This window comes from Geotrypetes seraphini, chromosome 15 (genome assembly GCF_902459505.1).
Source record: "Geotrypetes seraphini chromosome 15, aGeoSer1.1, whole genome shotgun sequence".
In the NCBI taxonomy this organism is placed as follows: domain Eukaryota; kingdom Metazoa; phylum Chordata; class Amphibia; order Gymnophiona; family Dermophiidae; genus Geotrypetes; species Geotrypetes seraphini.
In genome coordinates this window covers 44582250-44599730 of record NC_047098.1, presented here as the reverse complement: position 1 = coordinate 44599730, position 17481 = coordinate 44582250, and the positions used below count along the sequence as shown (strand labels likewise).

At 46.9% G+C, this 17481-nt stretch overlaps 1 protein-coding gene across 1 annotated transcript in view; it reads right to left on the bottom strand.

Moving 5' to 3' along the window:
- The window catches only part of MED13 (mediator complex subunit 13), a 432233-nt gene that overhangs the window by 144154 nt on the left and 270598 nt on the right, over positions 1-17481 (bottom strand). Inside the window, exon 16 of the mRNA XM_033922821.1 lies at positions 15884-16815. Within this exon, the coding sequence (XP_033778712.1) occupies positions 15884-16815 (932 nt within the window). The remainder of the gene's footprint in view (positions 1-15883; positions 16816-17481) is intronic.

The following is a 17481-nucleotide window of genomic DNA, read 5'->3' as shown; positions in this document are numbered from 1 at the left end:
CTCCTTATTTGACATCAATTCATATAAAAGCTCCCCCACAGATCTTCCACCCTCCCCAACAAACCTAGCCAACTACTTCGCCAATAAAATTCTTAACTTAAAAGCCTCTCTTGCCACTACAAACACCAGCTCATTAACCCATCTACCTCCCCCAAACAATGAAGGTACAACCGCCGACATAACTTGGAATCGCTTTGAAAACCCAGACTGGAACCTATTTCTAGAGCTATACTCCAAATCCAACTGCCTACTAGATAATTGCCCACCCTCCATCATGAAAATAGCTCCCCCCCCTTTCAAAGTGGAACTCTTCAACTGGGTCACTCTCTGCCTATCCACCGGCTACTTCCCGCTGGAACTCAGCCACATCCTCATATTCCCAACAATCAAAAACCCCAAAGAACCACTCTCCACAACCACCAACTACAGACCCATTGCCAACATACTATTCTTCCTCAAAATTATGGAAGGCCTTGTCAACCAGGACCTCATGTCACACCTCGAGAAATTCAACATCCTTCATGACTCCCAGTCTGGATTCCGCACTAACTACAGCACGGAAATCATCATAGCATCACTGACTACCTCCTCCAACTATTCTCCCAGGGAAACAACGCTGTTACTCCAGTTTGATCTCAGTAGTGCCTTTGACCTGGTAGACCATGACATTCTGCTTAGTTGCCTTGATTCTATTGGCATTTCGGGACAGGTACTTACCACAGGCTTCCTAAAAAACCGCACCTACCAAGTACACAATAAGGGAGCCTACTCCCATACCTGGTCCAACCCCTGTGGAGTCCCACAAGGCTCCCCCCTATCATCTTCCCTATTCAATATCTACATGGCATCACTGGGACACATGTTGTCAGGCCGAAAACTGAAATCCTACATTTATGCAGATGACATTACAATTGTCATCCCCATCTCCTCATTATCACAAGAAACAGAACAGCACATCTCATCAGTACTCACCATGGTCGAACACTGGACAACTCGGTTTAAACTGAAACTAAATCCAGAAAAGACTAAACTCTTCCTTACAAGCCCCAATCACAAATTAACGACCACCACCCTATAACTCAACGGTCTAACTTACCCTATTAATCCCACCATCAAAATCCTTGGAGTCATCCTAGACCGCTGCTTGACCTTTGAAGACCACAGCAATGCCCAGGTCAAAAAATGTTTTCATACCCTCTGGAAACTCCACACCATCAAACATTACTTCGACTTCCTCTCCTTCAGACTGCTGGTCCAATCCCTAATCTTAAGCACCCTGGATTACTGTAATATTATATATTTGGGCTCCTACAAGAAAACCATCAAACGTCTAAGACTCATTCAAAACACCGCCGTCCGCCTAATCTATGGCCTCAAAAAGTCAGACCATATCAGCCCTTACTACAGAAAACTTCACTGGTTGCTACTAGAAGCGAGAATCATCTTCAAATTTGCCTGCCTCTGCTTCAAAACCCTAACTGGCTTATCCCCGATATATCTCTCTCACCACTTTGCGTTCCCAGGTACCACTCGCACACGCAATGCCTATCTGTTTACCTACCCATCCCTAAAGGGATGCACCTACAAAAGATTCCTTAATAGAACTCTCTCATTCCAAGCTGGCAGATGGACAGATTGCCTGACCACCCTCATCCCATCTGCCCCATCTTACTCATACTTCAGGAAATCTCTCAAATCTTACCTCTATGATAAATTTCTCGAACCCCTCCCCTCCAAATAACCAAACCCTCCCACCTCTCCTCCCCCGATCTCTCTCGTACCGTTTCTTTCACTGTATAAATATTGCTGCTGTAGATGTATAGACTCCTGCACTGTAATTCTGCTTTGCTTTAAGAACATAAGAAGTTGCCTCCGCTGAGGCAGACCAGAGGTCCATCTCGCCCAGTGGTCCGCTCCCGCGGAAGCCCATCAGGCCCATTGCCTGAGCAGTGGTCCCAGACTATCCCTAAACCTACCTCTACTCCTATCTGTACCCCTCAATTCCTTTATCCACTAGAAACCTATCCAAACCTTCTTTGAAGCCTTGTAACGTGCTCCGGCCTATCACAGCCTCCAGAAGCGCATTCCATGTATCCACCACCCTTTGGGTGAAAAAGAACTTTCTGGCATTTGTTCTAAACCTATCCCCTTTTAATTTCTCCGAGTGCCCCCTTGTACTTGTGGTTCCCCATAATCTGAAAAATCTGTCCCTGTCTACCCTTTCAGGATCTTGAAGGTTTCTATCATGTCCCCTCTAAGTCTCCGCTTTTCCAGGGAGAACAGCCCCAGCTTTTTCAGTCTGTCAGTATATGAGAGGTTTTCCATACCCTTTATCAGTTTAGTTGCTCTTCTCTGGACTCCCTCAAGTACCGCCATGTCCTTCTTGAGGTACGGCGACCAGTACTGGATACAGTATTCCAGAAGTGGGCGCACCATTGCACGATACAGTTGCAGGATGACCTCCTTCGTCCTGGTCGTGATACCCTTCTTAATGATACCCAACATTTTGTTTGCTTTTCTTGAAGCTGTGGCGCACTGTGCCGACGCCTTCAAAGTTGTGTCTACCATCACTCCCAGGTCTCTTTCAAGGTTACTTACCCCTAGCAGTGATCCCCCCATTTTGTAGCTGAACATCGGGTTCTTTTTCCCTACATGCATGACCTTGCATTTCCCTACATTAAAGCTCATTTGCCACTTTTTGGCCCATTCTTCTAGTGTCGTTAGGTCCCTTTGCAGATCTTCGCAGTCTTCCATGGTTTCTACCCTTCGGTAGAGTTTTGTGTCATCCGCAAATTTAATAACTTCGCAATTTGTTCCCGCCTCCAGGTCATTAATAAATATTTTGAACAGGAGCGGTCCCAGCACCAACCCCTGCGGAACTCCGCTCGTGACCCATAGCCAGTCTGAGTAATGGCCCTTTACTCCAACCCTCTGTTTCCTGCCTGCCAGCCAGTTTTTGATCCATCGGTGGACCTCCTCTTGCACTCCATGTTTCCACAGCTTTTTAAGCAGCCTTTCGTGCGGTACCTTATCGAAGGCTTTTTGAAAGTCAAGGTAAATGATGTCGATGGATTCCCCTTTATCCACCTGGCTGTTTACCCCCTCAAAGAAGTACAATAAGTTTGTGAGGCATGACCTACCCTTGCAGAAGCCGTGCTGACTCGACTTTAGCTTAGAGGTCTGCACGGGAACGGGGATCGCGGGGATCCCGCGGGTTCCCCCCTGGCCCACGGGACTCCCACGGGGACACCCCCTGGCCCACGGGACTCCCACGGGGATGCCCCCTGACCCACGGGACTCCCACGGGGACGCCCCCTGGCCCACGGGACTCCCACGGGGATGAAAACAGCCTACCTAAATTCTGGCGATGCAGGCATGCAGCTTACAAGTCCGGCGTCGCGGCGGGAAATAGCCATGCTGAGCAGTGAGCTCAGAACGTACACAGATGAAAGCCTTGCTTGCTGATTGGTCCGGCGGCCCCGCCCCACCGAGCCGCCGGACCAATCAGCAAGCAAGCTTTCATCTGTGTATGTGCTGAGCTCACTGCTCAGCATGGCTATTTCCCGCCGCGACGCCGGACTTGTAAGCTGCATGCCTGCATCGCCAGAATTTAGGTAGGCTGTTTTCATCCCCGTGGGAGTCTCTCTCGTGCGCTATGGCTCTAAGTCAGGGATGCCCAACATGTCGATCGCAATCAACCGGAAGTTCAGGAAGGCAACGTGAGTCGATCGTAGAGCCCATCCCGGGCTCCGTGATAGACTTGTGTTGCTGTCCCAATCTACCGGGCCTATCAGCCTTCCTCTCCCCGACGTCAAAGACGCCGACGCGGGCATTAGGTTGTTTTTGTCATTTCGGGTGGGGGGTGGCAGCGGCAGCAGCAGCAGTCTGAAAAAGAAATCATCCTGGCTGGGGTCGGTGTCATGCTCCGGAGCTTCTACAGCCTTCCTATCTCCCTCTCCCTTCTACCTGCTTCCGGCCACACCCCCTGCTCCGCGGCTCTCTTCGGCAACTCAGCAGCAGCGATCGACACAAGCTTCTGACGTCGGGGCCTACCCTCTGCGAGTCCTGCTTGTTTCAACTTCCTTTTTCCACAAAGGAGGGACTCGTAGAGGGAAGGCCTCGATGTCGGCAGCTTGTCTTGATCACCGCTGCTGACGAGTTGCTGAAGAGAGCCGCGGAGCAGGGGGGTGTTGCCAGGTACAGGTAGAAGGGAGAGGGTCAGATGCAGGACTCGTGGGTGAGGGAGCAGAAGAGAGAGAGAAAGAGAGAGGGGAGGGAAACAAAAAGAAATATTTCATACTGGGCTGAGCCGGAGTGGAGGGAGGGTGGAAAGATTCTGGCTACCGGGTGCAGTAACAAAGGAAAAGGGGGGAAAGCTGAAAATGGAGATAGTGACACAAAGAAGAGAAAGGGTAAGCAGGACCTACTGAATAAGGATAGAGATACAGAGGGGACATGAAGAGGAGGTGAAATAGAGACATAGAAGTAATGCTGAAAAAGTGTGGGGGGGGAGATAAAGATATTGAAAGGGCAAATGGTGAACATGGGGTAAAGACAAGGACAGAGACAAATGAAGATTCTGAAAAAGTGGCGAGATAGGGATATAGGTGAGATGGACACAAAGAAGGATGATGCTGGAAAATAGGTGGAATGGTAATTCTGACAGACACAGAAGGGAAATGCTGGATCAAGGAGAGATGGGGCTCAGGCTGGATGGAATGAGGAGAAATGCCTTGTTGGCCCAGAACTTCCTCTCCTACGTCAGAATTGACGTCAGGGAGCGGAATGCTGATCAGTGCGACGCTTCTGCAGGGAAAGCTTGGGACAGCGGTGGCAGCAAACCGAGTGGCTTGGGGGAGGGCACGGAGAAAGAAAGAAAGGGGGCAGACAGGGAGACAGAAAGAAGGGGGAACAGGGAGACAGAAATAAAAAGTTGGGGGAGAGAATGAGGCCTGGAGGAGAGGAGGCTGAAAGAAAGGAAGAAAGATTGGATGCACAGTCAGAAGAAGAAAGTGCAACCAGAGACTCATGAAATCACCAAACAGCAAAGGTAGGAAAAATGATTTTATTTTCAATTTAGTGATCAAAATGTGTCTGTTTTGAGAATTTATATCTGCTGTCTATATTTTGCACTATGGCTCCCTTTTACTAAACCGCAATATCGTTTTTTAGCGCAGGGAGCCTATGAGCATTGAGAGCAGCGTGAGGCATTCAGCGTAACTCCCTGTGCTAAAACCTACTATTGTGTTTTAGTAAAAAGGGAGGGGGTGTATTTGTCTATTTTTGTATTTTGTTACCGAGGTGGCATTGCATAGAGTCATCTGCCATGACCTCTTTGAAAAAACCCGGAATATGAATAATTAACATTTTCTCTGCCTTTCATTGTGCTTTGTGTTTTTTTAAAATTTTATTGTTGGTAGATCATTTTGACTTAGTCATTATAAAAGTAGCTCGCAAGCCCATAAAGTGTGGGCACCCCTGCTCTAAGTCTTCTTACTCTGGGGCACCAGACCTCCCTCATACAAAGGCCGGGAATGCAGAGTTGGTTCCATTCTCGGTAGCATAATTAAATAAAATAACTATTTCTGAAGTTTATAGGGAAGGATGGTGACGGAGGGGATTCCTCGCGGGGACGGGTGGGGACGGAGGGGATTCCTCATGGGGACGGGTGGAGACGGGTGGGATTTTGGCGGGGACGGGTGGGATTTCTGTCCCCGCGCAACTCTCTACTTTAGCTGTCCATTGTTTTCTATGTGTTCACAGATGCTGTCCTTAATCAGTATTTCCATCATCTTTCCCGGGACCGAGGTCAAGCTCACCAGCCTGTAGTTTCCCGGGTCCCCCCTTGAACCCTTCTTGAAGATGGGCGTGACATTTGCAATTTTCCAGTCCTCCGGGATCTCTCCAGTTTTTAAGGATAGGTTACATATTTGGCGAAGTGGCTCTGCTATTTCATTCCTTAGTTCCTTGAGTACCCTTGGGTGAATGCCATCCGGACCTGGCGATTTGTCGCTCTTTAGTCTGTCTATCTGCCTGAGGACATCCTCTTGGCTTACCTCTAGTTGGACCAGCTTTTCATCCCGATCCCCATTTACGATGTCCTTCGGTTCCGGAATATTGGATGTGTCCTCCCTCGTGAAGACTGACGTGAAGAACTTATTTAACCTGTCAGCTATCTCTTTTTCCTCCTTTACCACTCCCTTTTTGTCTCCATCATCCAATGGCCCCACTTCCTCCCTTGCCGGTTGCTTTCCGCAGTATTAACACCTATGCTAAATATGTACAGTCCCTGCATTGTAATTTGCTCTCAACTGCATAGTACATTCCCTTACATTGTATCTTCGCTGTATATGTACAGTCTCTTACATTGTAAACCACTCTGAACTGTTTGTGGTATTGCGGTATACAAAAATAAAGTTGTTATTATTATTATTATTATTAAAGGGCAACCAGCTCAAGGTTGCTTTAGAAGACGAATCGGCAGCCCACTGCCAGATCCAGAGCATCCTGCAAGCTGAAACGGAATAGGCAGAAAGCTTAGCAAAGACTTTCAAGATGTCATACAAGGCATTAGCCATTTAATCCACTTCTGAAATTATAAAATTCAAGTCACGAAGCACCACAGTGTCAGGATCATGGCGCAGCTTGGAATGGCATGCCCTTGCCATGAAAGAAGTGGCCGACGCTGCATTAACACCAGTAGCAAAAAAATCAAATAGTTGCTTGAGGACAAAATCTACCCATCGATCCTGAACATCCTTCAGGACTGGGGAGAGAAGTATGCTTGGTGACCTGTGCTACTGAGGAATCCACTTTCAGGGAAGCACAGTGTTTGTTAAAAGCATCCACCATGTGATAAAGCTACGCCATGGCATGAGCACATTTCAAGGGACCCTCAAGAGTCTCTCAAATATCCGTAAGAATCCGAATGAGATAAGGATGATCAGGAGGAGAGGCAGATTTTGGCCTCTGGTCACTCAGGGAACATTCAGCAAGGACGGGCTGCTCAGACTGCAACTTTAATCCCTGGAGAAAATCAGAGATCAAATCCATGAGATGTGCGTGCTTGAAAAATCTGTGTGCACTAAGATCCTCCCAAAATCAGGGGCTCCGCACCTATCTGGATCCTAGAGATTCACCAGATCTGCCACATCTGTGGCCACCACGCTCTCCTGCGAAAGAGGCATGGAACGCATATAAGGCGCAACCACGGGAACTACTGGCTTATCTGCTGGCACCTCCGAGGGGAGGTAGAAGAAAAGATCCTAGTCCACCGGAGCAGGGAACCCCGTTACCGGCACTGAGTCTGGCGGCAGGGAAACGGGCAGAGACTTTCTAATCAAGTATGCCTGATAAAGCATATTTTAAAAATCCGGGGAAATCCATCCTCCATGGCAGGAGTCGACCCTGTACACTAGGTTTGTACTGTTTGGAAGATTTACAGGGTTTACCTCCTGTGACATGCTTGCATTTTGCCAAAACATTGCCTGTGCACTTCCCATGAGAGTCGGGACAGAAGACCCTAGAAGACCCTCCTTGGAGTTTGAAGGCACCGAATCCGGGCAAGCCTCACACCCTCGCATGCCGCAGCGCAAGTGGCACACAGCTGCGCATCCGATAGCCATCCAATGCAAATGAGGCATGAATCCATCACATCCTGCCCTGGGGAGGTCATCTATATGGTTTTCTTTCAAAAATGAAGCTGGCAAGTATAAAAAAATAGTTTAACAATCAAATCTTGAAAAATTCAAAATGGCCACCGATGGTCTATCTAATATAATAAAACGCTAAGCGTGCATGCGCACTCTACCACCATGTTGTCTGATCTGTAGTTCCGTGGTCATCAGAGTGCGCATGTGCGCATACAAGGGTCCCTCACTCCGTCTAACATAGCGGTCTCGGCAAAATGGCCGGCAGCACTGGACTCCCTGCTCTCCACCTCTCAAGCTGCGGTGTCAGCTCCTCTCACAAGCCTGCACCAGCGTCGGAGAAGGCTTCCGATGCTGGCGGGGATTGTGAGAGGAGCCGCCGACAGCACTTTTAAACTTGAAAAGCAGCAGGCCAGCCCGCGAGAAGGGAAGGTGGGGCCGAAAAAGAACACGATTCCAGCTACTGGAACGCAGACTACATCGCGGGAAGGGAAGGGGGGGGGGCGAACGGAGCAGGCCAGATCGTTAAGAGAAGGAAGGGGCCGAACGGAGCAGGACAGCTCGCGGTAAGAGAAGGGAATGGGGGTGGGGAAAATGCTGCTACTTCTTCACAGGGACCTGGAGGGGAAGGGAAAGACCGCTGCTGCTTCTGCAAAGGAAAGTGGGGGGGGGGGGGGAAATGCTGCTACTACTTCACAGGGACCTGGAGGGAAAGGGAAATACCACTGCTGCTTCTGCAAAGGAAAGTGTGGGGGGGGGGCGAGGAGGGAAATGCTGTTGCTGCTACACAGGGAAATGGGGTGAACATGCTGCTGCACAGGGAAAAGGAGGGAAATAATGAGACAGACAGACAGCGGGAGGGAGGGAGACAGGCAGAAAGACACAGGGGCAGGGAGAAGGACAGAAAGACAGACAGAGAATGGTGGCCAGGGAGAGAGAGAGACACAGCGGGAAGACAGACAGAGAATGGTGGCCAGGGAGAGAGAGAGAGAAAGACAGACAGACATATATTCTAGCACCCGTTAATGTAACGGGCTTAATGACTAGTTTTGACTAAAAATAACACAGGAAAATCACAGAGAACCCTCAAAAATGGCAATTTTAGGATTTTAGGGGTGGCGATAGGGCATGCAGGGAAATTACCTAAAAGCCCTTTTTGAAAGACCCATCAAAATCTCTGATTCAAGCTGTCAGCTGGTACTCACAGACACATGTACTGACAGGAAAACACTGCAGACAGAGCTGAAGCAGCTCATTGGGAGATCCCCTGACTCAACTTGCTGGAAAGCTGAACCTTGAATCTTCTGACTGCCCCACTTGCCCAACGTCCACGGCTGGTCACCTCCGCCAGCCTCGGATACGCCGCACAGCAGGCCTGGTGGAGGAACATAGTTTAGTCCCAATCCCAGGACTGCCTCCTCAGAACCAAGCAGCCTGCACTCAACCCACTAGCAGATGAACCTGGGGTGAGCTAGCTCCCAAGGGAATGGTCGCTGAGCTCTGATCTGATGTGCAGGCTATTCAGAGGGCTTACTGAGAAGCAAGCAACCCACCAGAAGCGAGTAGTTTCAGATCAGATCAAGCCAAACTGTAGGTTCGAAAGGGTGGGGTGGCGAAAAGGCTACAGAGTAACGTGTAAACTTCCCCTCCCTTTGCTGAACAAACAGCTTGTCCTCAGAAGGAATCAGAATGCTCTGACAGTGTTGCTCTATGGAGAGAGGAGGTGGGGGGTGGAAGACACCTAATGGGGAGGGAATAAGTTTTTTCTCGAGAGGGACAAAGAATGTGTATGTGTGTGCTGCAGAGTCCGTTCAACTGGGAAACAAAGGTGGGTTGCAAGAGCCAGAGTGATTTAATCAAGTTATAGGATCGTGCAAAAAGCAAGTCGTGCTTTCTTTAGTTGCTCTTGTGGATTGCATGAGGTTGATCTTGCCTGGCTTCCTTCTCTGGTTTTGCGAAACGTAAGGAAGGCTTTTGCTTGTTTCCCCTTCAAGTTTTGACCAAGGTAGTCATTGTATTTGGGATCGCCTCATTTCTAGACAATGATGGAGTGACCATAAAATTAGTTTTCGCAATCCACACCTTATGCTCATGGTTTCAAAGCAGCTCCTCTGGAGTTTTGCAGTGTGCAGAATACAACAGCTTTCCAAATACAGTGGTGCCTCGCATAACGGACGCCTCGCACAGCGAACGCTGCGCACAACGAACTTTATGTCTTGATCCGTACAACGAACTTCGTTTCACACAACGAAGTCGCCCGAGCTGCATCCTTCCGCGCAGGCACTGCGCTTAACTGCCCTCTCTCCGCCTGGCTCCCTGTTGCCCCCCCGACTCCCCGACACGATCGGGGCAAAAAGGAGCCCAAGCCCTCTTGCCCCGCCGATTCCCCAACTCCCCACACAATATCGGGCCAGGAGGGAGCCCAAGTCCTCCTGGCCACGGCGACCCCCTAACCCCACCCTGCACTACATTACGGGCAGGAGGGATCCCAGGCCCTCCTGCCCTCGACGCAAACCCCCCCTCCCCCCAACGACCGCCCCCCCCAAGAACCTCCGACCGCCCCCCCAGCCGACCCGCGACCCCCCTGGCCGACCCCCACGACACCCCCAACCCCCTTCCCCGTACCTTTCTGTAGTTGGCCGGACAGACGGGAGCCAAACCCGCCTGTCCGGCAGGCAGCCAACGACGGAATGAGGCCGGATTGGCCCATCCGTCCCAAAGCTCCGCCTACTGGTGGGGCCTAAGGCGCCTGGGCCAATCAGAATAGGCCCGGGAGCCTTAGGTCCCTCCTGGGGGCGGGGCCTGAGGCACATGGGCCCAACCCGACCATGTGCCTCAGGCCCTGCCCCCAGGAGGGACCTAAGGCTCCCGGGCCTATTCTGATTGGCCCAGGCGCCTTAGGCCCCACCAGTAGGCGGAGCTTTGGGACGGATGGGCCAATCCGGCCTCATTCCGTCGATGGCTGCCTGCCGGACAGGCGGGTTTGGCTCCCGTCTGTCCGGCCAACTACAGAAAGGTACGGGGAAGGGGGTTGGGGATGTCGTGGGGGTCGGCCAGGGGGGTCGCGGGTCGGCTGGGGGGGCGGTCGGAGGTTCTTGGGGGGGGGCGGTCGTGGGGGGGGGGGGTGGTTTGCGTCGAGGGCAGGAGGGCCTGGGATCCCTCCTGCCCGTAATGTAGTGCAGGGTGGGGTTAGGGGGTCGCCGTGGCCAGGAGGACTTGGGCTCCCTCCTGGCCCGATATTGTCGGGGAGTTGGGGAATCGGCGGGGCAAGAGGGCTTGGGCTCCCTTTTGCCCCGATCGTGTCGGGGAGTCGGGGGGGCAAGAGGGCTTGAGCTCCCTCTTGCCCCGATCGTGTCGGGGAGGCAAGAGGGCTTGAGCTCCCTCTTGCCCCGATCGTGTCGGGGAGTCGGGGGGGCAAGAGGGCTTGAGCTCCCTCTTGCCCCGATCGTGTCGGGGGTGCCAGGGACCACACGGAGTCACCCACCGTACCACCCGATTCGGGTAAGCGCAGGTATCGGTGGGTGGCTTATTTGCGGGGGGGTGCCTTATTTTACATTTTTTTCTAAAAAGGGGGGGCTGTCTTATTTGATGGCCCTGCCTTATCATCGGGGAAACACGGTAGAAAAAAAAAAAAAAAAATGAACAGTTAAGTCCCAGTTTTTGCCGCTGAGACTCTGCCCTCTCTCACTGTAAAATTAGACTCTACTTAGTCTGTCTTTAAATTTAAAAAATGTGTGTTGTTTTAAAAAACAATTATGTTTTTAGATGTATCTAAATAAAAATAATAACCAAAAATTTATCTTTTTTTATGTCATCTTAGCATATTTTATGCTACAGAACGAATTATTTTTTTTAACATGTATTGTTATGGGAAAACGCGTTTCACATAACGAACTTTTCGCATAACAAACTTGCTCCTGGAACCAATTAAGTTCGTTGTGTGAGGCACCACTGTACAGGCAAGCAATTTTGTAGTGCAAGAGACTGCAGGCCAGGGGGGGAAGCCAGAGGATGCTACAAAGAAGGGGGGAACATGCAGGCCTTTAGGGGGGAGGGGACCCTGGTGTAGAAGTATACAGAGGGAGGGAAGGGGGTTCAAAGAGACATGCATATGCCGGACGGGGGAAGAAAGAAATAATGGGTCTAAAAACAGAGGAGAGGGAGAGAGATGGTGGACAATGGGATTTAGGGAGGGAAAGAAAATGAAAGGAGAGAAGTTGGACACGAAGGATGGTGTGTGGAGGGGATAGAGATACTGGACAGGAGGGTAGTTGGATAAAAGGAGAGCAGGTGGCCCCAGGGGTGGTGGGGAAGGAGGGAAAGATGCTGGTGAAAAGGTAGTTGAGAAAATGAGAGATGGTAGATCTGGGGATGGTGGGGTCCATCGCTGCAGCTGCGGGGATGGAGAAGAAAAAAAGGAAAGATGCCAGACCTCCAGGGGAGGGAAGAGAAACAGAAGGGGAGGACAGAGATGGAAGATGGATGGTTAGCACAGAGAAAGAAGAAAATGACAAATGGGGCATGAGACTCTGGCAAGCGAGTTATCTGATGTGAATAATGACCAGCCAACAAAATGTAGAAAAAATAATTTTATTTTCTGTTTTGTGATTACAATGTGTCCACATTTGAAATGTGTATCCTGCCAGAGCTGGTATTAGACTGCGAACGTGAGCTAGCGTTTAACAGAGAGGAAGTCTTTTTTGTTTGTTTATTTTGTTTATATCACAGCACCAGTTTGGGTAGGAGAGGGCAAAGGGGGTGGGGTGGGTGAAGAGGCTATAAAATAAACCCACCAGGATGTTTGAAAAACACATACTCAATTGGGCAAGAAAATCGAATCGAAAAATCTATTCAATAGGCTGAATTGAATCAAAATATTTTTTCCTGAATCGGGCAGCACTAATGACTAGATCTTGAGCAACGTTGAGGCGCAAGAGAGCCAGTACCATGTGATGCTTGCTTTGATCTAGAAAAGCAGGCATTGGTACCGTGGGATGTCAGCGTCTGTCGATGCAGAGCGTCACTGTGTCAATGCAAGTTTCAAGTTTATTTGTTCTTAATGAATCGCCTATTTAAATTGCTAGGCGATGTACAACATAGTAAAATATACAAATAAAACATTGGTGTTGACATCTAAAATAACTTTTGTTATGGGTTAAAACTTAACATACAAAATACATACATATAAAATAATTTTTGTTATGGGTTAAAACTTACAAGAATTGTGATCTAGAGCCGGTATCTTGTGGCCTCAATGTGCTAAGCTCAGTCTGGGCTAGTACCGAGGGAGTCAAAGAAAGCACTGGTACCATATGCAACTTAAATAGGTCGCCAAGCTCCCTCTGGAACAACTCCTTCAGTTGTTCTTCGAAGACTTGATTCGGTACCCTTAGCTCAACAGCTGCAGAATGTCGGGGAGTGGGTGACATTGATGAGGATGCATGCCCTGTAGAAGAGACAGCCTGCACAGAAGATCAATGCATAGATGTTTGGCTTGCATCAAGGGACTCGATGCTGTAGAAGCCTGCGATTCTTGCTGGGAAGAGGATGGCTTCTTAGCAGGTTTACCCGATGGAGGAACACCATCCAATGTTGGAGGCATCAATGCTGGTACAACCGGTACCGATGGCTCAGATTTAGCACCGGAGTCCATGGCCGATCCAAAAAGCTTTTCCTGCTGGATACGACGAGCCTTTAAAGAGCACTTCTGTAGTGTAGAAGAATGAGCACAAGTACTCAGGCCTCAAACATCGTATACACCAGCTGTGCAGGTCAGTGATGGAAATAGGGTGCTGGCACTGACAGCATTTCTTAAAGCCACTTGAAGACATCGACATGGGCAGACTACATGGGCCATTTGGCCTTTATCTGCTGTCATATGTCTAAGTTTTTATGACAAGGAAGGAAAAATCTTAGAGGCGAAGTCAAAAGACTCAATGGCAACAGAGTATGCAATACAGAGAAGGGGAAAAAAAGAGGCGCAAAGGCCAGACTGAGGTAATTAAAAGGAAAAGAAAAAATGTATTTATTTTTTTTCAGGTCTAAGAACAGCATAATAAAACATGAAATAAAAGCTGAAAGACAAAAAGAAACGTTGACAAAAAGGCAATACAATTTTGGACGGAGCCCAAAAAAGTATAACTTCTTTACTCCATAAAAAAAATTAAGAACTGAGGAACTGCGAGCCGATGTCAGACAAGCAGTCTTGAAGCTTCGCAAAGCTTAAAGTGACAGTGCACTTTTCACTGTCCATACTGGGCTCTGTGGATGATGTCACCCACATGTGAGAATGTGCTGCTTGCTTGTCCTAGGATAATATTTGACTAATAAAGCTCTTTTGCTAATCATCTACGATAACAAAAAATATTTTTTAAAAAATTGTGTTTCTGCTCTCCAATTACCAAATATTTTGAAAACATTTAGGAAACAAGAGAAAATAAAGAGGCTAGTCCTCAAATGTAGTCAGTTTAGTTTATTAATTTAAGGATAGCCATAGGAAAAGAAGCTTTTTTGTTTTTATTGTTTGTTTGTTTTTTTGCAACTCCATCTAGAGGTCTTGAGTGATGATGGTGATATTTTTCTGAGATGATTGCTAATGTTTGTTATATCATTTATGATTCAATGAAGTTAAAGGATTTCCTATCAAAAAAGTTTTCTTGCAAGATGTCAAGTTTTCTGTCAATTTGCTTGACATGTCAGAGTAATGTAAATATAAATTGCTTCTATGTTATTAGTCAGGCATTAATGAATAGCATATTTTTGGGGTTTGTAGTTTTTTGGTCCTCCTCCTCCTCCTCATTCAGAAATATTTTTATTGGGTTTCCTTTTTTTGTCAGCTTAATAAGGGGTAAATTATATTGATTGTTTACTGATGTAACTTCATTTTTCCTTTTTAGATTTGACTAATTATATGGAATAATTTACTAAATTTCTGTGCAGGACTGATTCTTGTATACTTCCCCCTCTGTATTCGCGGGGGTTAGGGGCAGAACCAGCCCGCAAATATTAAAAAACGCAAATAATATTTGGGCCTGTTCTGCCCCTAACCTCAGGCTATTTTAAGCCCTGAAAGGTCCCCTTAAGCCTTACCTGGTGGTCTAGTGTGTTTTCGGGGCAGGATCGATCTTCCTACGCTCCTGCCCTGTGCAGATCGCTCACAGGAAATGGCTGCCTTGAGCTCCTGTAGTCTCTCAAGCCATTTCCTGTGAGCGATCTGCACGGGACAGGAGCGTAGGAAGATTGCTCCTGCCCCGAAAACCCACTAGACCACCAGGTAAGGCTTAAGGGGGGCTTACAGGGCTTAAAATAGCCTGAAAAATGAAATTTTATTTTTTATTTAAAACCGCAAATAAGCAAATCCATAGATATGGAATTTGCGAATATGGAGGGGGAAGTGCAATACTTTACTTCAATAAATACTAATTTTAAAAATGTTAGCAATTTAGGGAAGTTAAACACACAGAGCTTTTTGTTAAAGTTTAAATAACTGGAGGTGCTTATAGAACAGGAAATTTTGCTTAATAAGCCCTTCATAACTTAATCAAGACAAGATATGACACAACCACTAAACAAATTACTATCTTCTATAGCTGTTCTATAACATAATAATGACCTTCTATTTCTTGACAGATATTTTTCCTTCTCAAGTTTAAAACTTTAAATGATTTTCTTCTGCTCTCTTGTTCTCTAAGTACACTTTATATTCTATAATAGATTGTGAAAAAAAATTAAAAATTAATGACACTAAATCCCATACGCAACTCAACTGTTATACCAGTGTAGTCACAGAACCTTTATTCTCCCTTCCCCATTACTCCATTCATAAATCTGCCCTCCTCAAACTGCTATAATGTAGTATATACATTCAGTAATTCCTTTTGTTGTAAATTGCTGTGAACCTGTTTAAGCATAGTGCGTCTCAGAAATACTAGATTAGATTAAAATGCTTAACTGTCAGACAAAAGAAACTACCATCAATAAGGTAATTTATATTCATAGCATTCTTGACTCAATTGAACAGAATGTACCAATGGTTCAACATTAGCTTCAAAGGGCATAATCCCAATTACTCACTTTTACAATCTTTAGAAAATAAGAATAAATAAATAAATTTGCACACAGTGAACAACAGTTATCTGCTAAAAGTTTCAAAAGCTCTCATCTTAATTTTCCAGATCCCATTACAAATGAAAAACAAGGAGCAAAACTGTAATAAAGCAAAAACAGATACTTACCATTTTTTTTTGACCAATTATGTAGGCAAGTGCTTTTCACAAGGGCTTCATCAACTTTGCCCCCCGACATATTGTCCATAAACTGGCGCCCATGTTCTAATGCTAGATAGCAGTCATTACAACAGTCTCGTTCTTCCACACGAACTGAGTTACTAATAGCACCAGTTTTATATATGGAATCTTGATCTATAGCTCCAAACGGAGAAAATAAATTAGTGCACTGATCTTGAAGGAGCAGGATCAACTCATCAGGTAATTTCTCAGGTTCTTTCATCCCTCCACTGTTATGATCAACATAAACAGCCCTGAGGGCTTCAAAACGTTTTTCTACTTCTTTGCCACACTCCGTATTACGTCCCACTATATCTAACTCATCTTCCAGGAAGAGTCCAGAATTGTTGCCAAACTTTCTGTTCATGACAGCACTGAAGCCACACGTACACCTGTACTGAGCCTCTTGTGTTGGATCCGGAATGTAAACTCCAACATCGGCCCCTTTGATGTTCATGTTGCAAACACAAATGCAACAGCTATCAAAATTACAATCTTTGAATAGGTTTATTACAGACTCGGAGAGAATGAGATTGACATAAAGACTGTGTGCTTCTGGGATAGAAGGAACAGTAGCAGGTTCAACAGAATTGAGTGGTCTGCAGGTTGAGGGTGTGGAGGCAGGTGAATATAGATCTGAATTCTCATATTTAACTGAACCTTGAACGCTGGCAGGGCCACCTGCACCACGTGGGGTACGTGGAGTCCTTGGGGTTCGGGGTGTAGGAGCAGAAAAGCGAGGGGTGGCAGGAGATGGGAGAATTCCTGGTCCACTGTTACTGGGAGGAGCACTGTTGGACATTCCAAATGGCGTATGAGTTTGTGGTGTGTAGGTCTGGCCATATTCCTGATCCATTGCACTTCCAACACTAGGAATGTTCCTAATAAGTTAGGGGGATAAATTAGAAATTAGAAATTAAAAACACACACAGTAACATACTTTCAAAATGCAAAGAAAATGTTAAATGACTAACCCTCTTCTAGATTTCTGGACAATACTTTCTGCACCATGAGAAACATTAAGCATTTATGTGCCAGAGAAGGAATGGCAGATGGAAGTAGATAGCAGTACAAATATTGGAGAACATCTTGCCAGGAGACTGAAGATCAAGAATGCTATAATTTTTGTAGTTACAGCTATTAAGATCAGGTATGGGATGGAAACAAAAAGTGGCCCATGGATATTTTTAACACTGAGTAGATTTAACTTATAATGAGACTGCGGGAAGACCACAACAAAAAAATTGAATTCCTAGTGCTGGGAAACTGAAAAAGACTAAACTATTTGACTATTTCATATTTTTTCTTACATTACTTAGCTAAACCTTTAGCCCCATAGTAAGTAAACACTACTAAACTTGTCAGTGCCCTTTCTTCAACTGCTGTATCCTAAAAAGATAGCAATTTTGAAAATCACATGCATTAATATAGTAGATTTTGTAAATGCATTTCTTCCAGCCCTACCCATCAATTTCCTTGTGAATCTGGGACTTAGCAGAACCTAGCACATTTAGAAAATGTGGCATTGACTATTTCACTGGCAGATT